General features: G+C 46.4%; 1 protein-coding gene across 2 annotated transcripts in view; it reads right to left on the reverse strand.

Moving 5' to 3' along the window:
• Nucleotides 1-471: 471 nt before the first annotated feature.
• Nucleotides 472-8,494, reverse strand: part of SYT13 (synaptotagmin 13) — a 17,012-nt gene continuing 8,989 nt past the window's right edge. For both annotated transcript variants that reach the window (XM_017742275.1, XM_008639401.2), the window contains exons 4-6: nucleotides 7,286-7,599; nucleotides 3,232-3,361; nucleotides 472-2,438 (exon numbers count right to left, since the gene is read on the reverse strand). In XM_017742275.1, the coding sequence (XP_017597764.1) occupies nucleotides 2,134-2,438; nucleotides 3,232-3,361; nucleotides 7,286-7,599 (749 nt within the window). In that variant the 3' untranslated portion in view covers nucleotides 472-2,133. The remainder of the gene's footprint in view (nucleotides 2,439-3,231; nucleotides 3,362-7,285; nucleotides 7,600-8,494) is intronic.

Genomic DNA, 8,494 nt, shown 5'->3' on the forward strand with positions numbered 1-8,494 from the left:
CCCACAACCTCCGTATCTTTTTTTTCACTGAGGAGCCCAGCAGCAGACACAGCACTCCAGAAGTGCCCTCACCAGTGCTGAGTTGAAAGGAAGAATCACCCCCCTTTGACCTGCTGGCTTTGCTTAACGCAGCACAAGGCACTGTTGTCCATCTCTGCTGCAAGACCACGCTGCTGGCTCATGTTCAACTTGGTGTCCACCAGGACACCCAGGTCCTTTTCTGGAAAGCTCCTTTACAGATGGTTGGCCCTCACCCCTGGACTGCTGCAAGGGATTGTTCTTCCTCAGGTGCAGGAATTTCCACTTCTCATTGCTGAATTTCAGGAGGTTGCTGTTAGCTCTCTTCTCCAGCCTCTCAGCATCTGTCTGAATGTCAGCACAACTGCCTTGTGTATCAATCACTACTCCCAGTTTTGCATCATCTACAAACCTGCCGAGGCCATGCTCTGCCCCACTGTCTAGGTCATTTATGAAGGTGTTAAGTGGTGTCAGTCTCATGACTAGCCCCAGTCACCACTAGTTACTGACTTCCAGCTGGACTTCATTTCCCTGTTCATAACCCATTGTGCCTGGTGCTTCAGCCAGTTTTCAGACACTGGTTCTGGTGTTTTCCCTTTGCTGACAGGATGGCAGCCTTCCCTTGACAAGCTGCTTGGCTTATTTGACTTCACCTCAAAGTGGGATGGATACTAGATAAAGCTTAGCTTAATATTTTGATTTAAACCAGGGGCAATCTGACCCTGCAAATATGAAGTCCTCTGAGATTTTCAGGGCTACAGATTATATGGTTCTGTTTTCAGATTTTTGGATGCCTTGTCCCCATGGAAGTCCCTTAAAGTTGTGTCTACTACTTGAAAAAATGTAGTAGGACAAGCAATGTGCTTATTGGGGTGATGACATCATCACTGCCAACGCCAGACTTTCAGTCCATCTAGACACACACAAAAAAAAGGACAGTCAAAAGTAACATTTAAGCCACATCAAATCTTGAAAGTGCACAGGAAAAACAAGCCCTGGAGAGTCTGTCTGGTTGGTGAATTCCTTCTGTCTGGAAGTGATGAAATACACGGCAGTTAATAAGAGTTGCCTTTGAGTAATGCTGGTATGAGTATTTGAGTGCAACAGTTAACTGTCAAACCAAAACCATCTAACAGTTGCTAAGGTATGGAATGATCCCACTTGTTTTGCCTAATTTTAGATGTTGCCTGGAATATAATTAGCATACTTGAAACTTGGGAAAAACCCAAACAGAAAAGATGGCAGTAAACAGAAAGATTTGGTCCAAGTTTTTGGAGGAAACATCAACAATAACTTTTTGTCCATATTTAGGGTCTTCCTGGATGACACCATAGAAAGATAGAAGATACATTTAGATTCTCCTAAAGGGTCCTGAAACATTCGTGTTTTCAGCAGTTTTCATTAATCTTAAATACAAGGTATCAAACTCTCCAGGAAACAAAAGTAAAGGAAGGTATTTGACTTCTTGCTCGGCAGTGTTTGCTTCAAAGGCTGCACAGGATGAGGGTGTTGACTGTCTCGCCCTTTCTTCTTCCTCTGCTCCCTCCCTTAGTTCTGTATCTTTTTCTGGGTATCCATTTACTGCATTTTGGCTTCCCTCTCTCTTTCATACTGATTCTTTGTGCCTGCCATGACAGCACTGTGATCTTCATTGCTCAGTCTTGTAGAGTATTATGAAAAGCAGGGATTGGTAAAACAGTTGTGTGTTTGTGGTTATGGAGCCAGCACTCATCAAGGGACTTGGGTGACAGTGCTAGATGCCAATGAAGGGCTTACATTTCCATGATAACTTTGCTCTTCTGCACTCCCCTCTGCTCCTCTGCAGAAATAGGGACCTCTCAGAAGTGTGGGCAGGCAAATAAAATTAATTCAAACAATCCAGGCTGCCAACCCCTTGTTTGAGACAACCACTTGATTAGGTGAGAGATGGTCCTTTAAATATGTTTTCCAGACAGTTCCCTGGGCTTGAATGGGTGGGAAAATCAGAGAAGGGTGGTGTAGTAAGAGTGCTGTGCTGAGCAACTTTGTGGAGGTGAAGGTGGAAGGTGAAATCCAGCTTATTCCCCCGGCCTCTGAGGCCTGGTGGGAATCTTGTTGTCAGTAACCATGATGAGCCTACATGTGGAGCTGGTGCCACATGGCTATCTGTTTCCTGGGGTTCCTCAGCATTTCTTCCCAGTGGTTCCTCTCTGTGCCTGTGACATGTAAGCCCAGACTGCACTTGCCGAGCACATGGCTCTGGCCAGCTCCATCCTGGCTCAGCATTTCCAGCTCCACGCTGGAGGCACGCAGGAGCTCATGAGGCACCTCGAACATGATCATCTCGTTCCACACAGGGTTGATCTTGTGTTTTGCACGTTTGGTCTGCTTCTTCTTCAGCTTCAGTGACTGATGCCTCAGTGTCACCTTGACAGAAACATCTGTATAGGGAGTGGAGAGAGACACCATATTAATGAGTATGCAACACAGAATAGACTAGAATAGACTAGAATAGACTAGAATATGCTGAGTTGGAAGGGACCAATCAGTATAATTGAGTCCAGCTCTTGGCCCTGCACAGGACACCCCAAAAATCACACCACGTGCCCAAGAGCATTGTCCACACACTTCTTGAACTCTGTCAGGCTGGTGATCCCTTCCCTGGGGAGCCTGTTCCAGTGCCCAGCCACCCTCTGGGTGAAAAAACATTTTCTAATATCCAACCTAAACCTCCCCTGGCTCAGCTTCATGCTGTTTCCTTGAGTCTTGTCCCTGGTCACGAGAGAGAGAAGAGATCAGTGCCTGCCCCTCCACTTCCCCTTGTGAGGATGCTGAAGATGACGATGAGCTTTCCCCTCAGTCTCTTCTCCAGGCTGAACAGAGCAAGTGACCTCAGCCACTCCTCATATGGCTTTTCTTCCAGACCCTTCACCATCCTTATGGCCCTCCTTTCGACATTCTCTAATACCTTATTTTTTTTATATTGTGATGCCTGAATCTGCACGCAAAAATGCAAGAGAATTTACACTGGTGACATCAAACTGAGAGAGAGAACATAAGATATATTGATTACGGCGGTATTTGGTTTTCACTTTTTAGAAATGATTCAAATCTCTTTGGCTTTCTAATCCAGACATCTATTTTTTTCCTGCCAAAAATCACCCTTCCCACTTTCTTTCTAGATTTACATAACAGCAGAAACAACAGTCTCTGTTTCCTTGCTATCATACTCACCACTGCCAAGTAGATCTTTCAGCTGCTTGGAATGGAGGTTTTTGGCCTTAATAATCACCACCAGCAGGCGATTAGCTGCTGGCAGGTAGCTGATAGAGAGCAGAACCTCCCCATGGCCTGTGGATGGCTCCTGGAAATGGAGACACCGAAAGGGTTAATTTTTTATATAATCTTGGCCAGAACAGTAGGAAAACAACAGTAGAAGACTGATGGGTGGAAGGTGATGGACCAACCAAGTTGTCTCTGTCTTTGTACAGGAGATCTTTCCAGTTACGCTGGATGAGAATAAACCTGGCAAAGATGCCTGAGAGGCTCCTCTACTCATAAGGCTCCGATAATGTGAGTTACTGAATCCTTATGCCACTGGAAAATAACTGCTTCGTGATGTCAACTTTTAGTGGAATATTTAGTCAGAAGAAGATTTGGGACTGACATACAATGCAAAAAGTCAGATATTCCTATTTTGAGAGACCACCTAGCTGCCCTGTATTTATGTCCACTTTACTTCTTTTCGTAATTCACTTTTGGTTTCAGGTGCTCCGTTTCCCAGAAGGCTCTGACTGGACTCAGCCTCCAGCCTGCACTGCCCAGCAGGAGTGTAGGGCTCCCTGGGAAAGCAGAGGTGATGCTTGGGGCTGAGTCTGACCTGGAGCTGGAGCTACACCTTCTCTGACACCCTATTTGGTATGAGAAAAAAACCCAGCCAAGCTGAAATTCTCCAGGAGCTGGACACAGTACATTACTCTTCCTTCCCACCTGCCTTCCATCAGGATGTGAGCAGCTCTCCCTGCTGTCCCTGTGGGAGACTTCCTTTCCCTTTCCCTTTCCCTTTCCCTTTCCCTTTCCCTTTCCCTTTCCCTTTCCCTTTCCCTTTCCCTTTCCCCTTACTTCCACTTGCCCTGGACAAGCAACCCTTGTTGATGAAGCCTAGGGACACAGTCACACCACCACTGCTCTCCCTTGGGAGAGTAATGCTGTTTCCTTTTTGGGAGCCAGCAGGGAAGGAGAGAAATCCCACACCGTTGTGTGCAGAGCTGACAGCCCATGGCAAGGGACGAAAGGGGAGCAGTTATTCTCTCAGTGAGTGGGAGCTTGTGACAGAAATCTGGTTTAGTGTGAGGTTAATGACCCAGAAGAGTCCCAAAAAGCCAATGTCAATTCAACAAATTCATTCCGGGCTCCTTAGCATGTTCTACATCCTCGAGGACAGACAGCCCTTCTCCAGGCCATTTCTGTGCTCTGCAGTGTCGTTACTAAGTGAGCCATAAATATTTCAAACTCAGTTTTCAACCAGTTATTCGAAACAGGCAAGGACAAGCCCCTGTATGCTCCCCTTGAGCTGACTGACTCTCCAGAAAACATGGCTGTCATCACTGTCTGGTTCAAATGACTAATTTGTCCTGCACAAATCAGGTAGGAAGCCATAACAAGGAAGCCTGAAATTCAATCCTAAGTCAGCCCAAGTGAATCTTTTTTTGTGCACTCAGGTAGCAATGAAGGGCTCATATGCATTTCACTTACATGAATCCTGTCTTAAATTTAAGTGGACCTTTAAAAAGCCCACACATAAAAAGAGGCAGTTTCAAATGCCTGTTTGCCCACTACAAAAGAACTGTACACCGAGGGACAAGCCCAAACACCACCCCAATGCAAACCCAGAGTTTAGGCATGTCATAAGCTGTGTTTGTTTATTTATCCCCACTACATCTCAGCAGGTACCATTCTATAGCTCGTGGCTAGAATTTGGTTCCTGTAGCTCCAGGCACAGACAGATGCAGTGGAGATTGGGAGGGGTTGGGGCTCTGTAGATGTGCACACACGCACAAACACACACATTGTACTCAGATCACATCTTGTGCTTATGACTTTCTAGCTCCTGATGTGCTGATCAAATTTTTGGCCAGCCTGTATCCACATGAAAACAAAACCTACAATGGTTGGTCTCTGCTGGAATTCTGCGTGAACAGACCAAACCAGAGGTACTTTTCCTTCCCACTTCGGGGCTTTGTTTTCTTTGTTTCCTTTTACCTATTAAATCCATAACCTACATTTTGTGCTGCAATCCTGCAAATCCAGACAACCATCAGAGCTTCAGTATTTCTTTCTATTCGATATGGATAAAAAGCAACAAGGGGTCACCAATGAATTACGTGCAGGGCACCACGAAATCACAAAAGGGAAGTTGCTATGCAAGGACACACTATCATCAACCCACTATCATCACTGTCATTAGCAAAGCAGTGGGAGGGAAGGAAGACAAGATAAGGATATCAGTCTACAGTATCTACTCTTTGCATTGCTCACAGGACTCAATGAATTCCTGAATGCTAATTGCAGTACCTGGTTAGCTGTAAGCTCTGCTCTGAGCTCCTTCCCTTGTGTGTGGGAGAATTACTGGGAAGGTAAGAACGAAATTTCTGCCTTTCCTGGCATTTCAAGGAAATGTCACACTTTTGACAAAGCTCAGTAACTTTGTTCCTGGATGAATGCTGTCAAAAATAGCTCCTCTTTTTTGATCAGCTCTTCCTCACTCCCTCCCTCTCTGGTTCTCAATGAATGATTCAGGATCTGTATACATAAGCTATCTGTGCAATGGTTGGCTCTCTCAGGTCCCAGATGACGCAAATTCAGCTTTCACTGCACATCCTCAGCTCAAACTGGGGCACTGTTCAGCAGTACTGCTGGTGTTAACCTTGTGCTGTCAGCCTGGAGAAGAAATGAATGCTGTCCTGTTTCTGTGTGTGGTTGTGAAGCTGGACCAAGGCAGAATTCCCAGTATATCCGGATTCCATCAGGTGCACTGGAGTAACAACTTATCATTGCTGTGAACAGGCTGTTTCTTGGGTATTGCTAAAAAACCAGATGCTTCAGGATGGAGGGAGAGGGCTACAGCTACAGCTATTAGAGGGCTACAGCTATTAGACAAATATTCAGTCTCATGTGTGAAGTTTACTAAACTCATTCAGACCACGCATTTGTGTCTGCTGCCTCTGTCCCTGACAGATTTTTTTTAGTGTGGACAGTCCAATTAGTATTCAAGTGGTTATCAGATAAATCAGCACCACTGGAAATCAGAAGTGCTAACTCGGTACTCTGTGTCTATGGCCAGCTCGGTGGAGAGCCCTCACCCCGATGGTGACAGGCAATAATTTATTTCATCGTGCTTAGTGATGGTGCTGGTGTTGTTTTGCATTGCTCAGCCATACCACAGCAGACTACAAGAGGTACCACTTGTGATGAACAAGCAGCAGCAGAAGCAGCATCCTGCTGCCATGTTAAGTGAATTGCTGCTGCTAGAAGAATAATCTAGTTCATGGCAGGGAAAAGGCTCCTGAGGAAACATGCAAGAAATTAGTGCACATGAAGCATCCCCTGTACCCACTTCAAGAACTGTTGGAACCCTTCCCTCCATTTTCCCTGTCTGTGAAGCTGGCAAGATGTGGATAAGGGAGGAAATAAAGGTTTTGATGTTTAAGGAAACCAACACTATGCAATGAATGATATTTTGACATCTCCCAGAACAAATAGCAGAGGATTGATTCCAGTAAGAATAAGTGTCCTTCAGCCCAGTATTTCATTCCTAACAATGTATTCCACTCCTAGCTTAAGGCTCCTTGGGGTGCCACTGTATGCCCTACCCACACCCAGCTTTGCAGAGTCCCTCCCTTGGGCTCTGTAGGCACTCTCTGATATTTCAGCTCTTGCCACTCTGGTCCTGTGTTGCTAATTCTTAGAAGCTCACACACCTTTTTCTAGACACAGCATTTGAATTACAGATGCCAGTGTCAGATTGTCATATAATTGGGGAGGAGTTGAGGGAGTTGTGACACATTAACTATTGGGAGCAACAGATGGAAGGGCTTCTGATATGATGAGCTACAGACCAGCACAGAGCTGTGCTGAGTGATCTGTGCAGTCACACATCACCCCTCTAAACCTGCTCCAAACAAATAAAGCCACCCACCCACATGCAGCCATCTAGAAAAAGGGTTTCTCTTGTCCAAACTCTTAATCATTAGGGTTTCTGAACTACTGACACAGACTGAGTCCATACCTTCTCTGGGCTCTTTAGCCTTTCCCACTGGGCCTTCCCAAAGGATTCCTCCACTTCAGCAAGGTTCAGTTTGAGTTCCCCCACAATGCTGTGCCTGGAGAACTTGTCGCAGTTTCTCAGAGTGAGAGTCAGTGTCCCTCCTGGCATCTCCTCCTCTGTTAATGGGAATCGCAGTGCTTCCTCCCAAAGGGTGTGAAGTACCTTCTTCTTCAGCTCTGTCTGGGCCTCAGCAATACCAGACTTGCTCGCCAGTGTGCCCAGTATGTAGCAATGGCAGCCAGCATCTTGGTCCCCACTCATTCTGCCATGCAGAGCTGGAAAAGATGGGTGGTAAGGACGTCTCACAAAAGACAACCCTGAAATATCTGTGGCTACATTGCTGGTTTTATGAGAGCCATAAAATAAAACAGCTGCATAGACATTGACCCCTGTTCCTGCCTGCATTGGGGCAGATTAAGCTGTGAGGCCACGCTGTGGTGTTTTCCTCAGGCTGCACAATGTCCCTGTCCTTCTGCTACTGCAGAAGGATGCTGCCAGTGTTTGGGAGAGCAACAGGTGAGTTCAAGGAAACACATTCTGTTGAAGGATGCAGAACAGCTCTGAAATAAGGCAGCGTGAAACAGGGATTGGCAGTTCTCATTTACTTTTACCTTTGCACACAAAAAAGGCTTCTTACAATGGCTTTAAAAGCAGGAAGGTCAGTCACAGACATCAGAGATGGATATAGCTTCCCTTGGCACACACCCATCCCGCAGGCCAGCGTGGGATGTCTAAGGGTTATTGTATTCTGCTGGTCCAACCTCTGGTAAATGAATCTATCAGAAGCCATCCCAAAGCCCAAAAGACTTGTGTCAAGAGACATTCATCCCTAATTTTAAGTCCCTTTTATGCTGAAAAACCTAGAGTGAGAATGGCATTTCACACTCCAGTTTCAGTAACAGAATTGCACTGCCTTCTCCACAGCAAGAGGAATACACCCTCCTCCAAGGGGTCATTGAATATCATGGCTTTGAGGGCAAGACTCTCATCCTCACTGCAGCCAGTCCAAGGACAGCTGCTCCTGAACTGCCAGGACCCATGGGTCACAGGGCTCTCCTGGCTTCTCAGGGGAGCAGAGCCAGGTCCCGTGCACTGGGGTGCCAGGGTGGCAGCCAGCTGGCGTGGGTGTTCATCCTGGAGGGGAACTGTGGGCTGGCTGCTGGCAGGGAG

This window comes from Corvus brachyrhynchos, unplaced genomic scaffold (genome assembly GCF_000691975.1).
Source record: "Corvus brachyrhynchos isolate BGI_N302 unplaced genomic scaffold, ASM69197v1 scaffold115, whole genome shotgun sequence".
In the NCBI taxonomy this organism is placed as follows: domain Eukaryota; kingdom Metazoa; phylum Chordata; class Aves; order Passeriformes; family Corvidae; genus Corvus; species Corvus brachyrhynchos.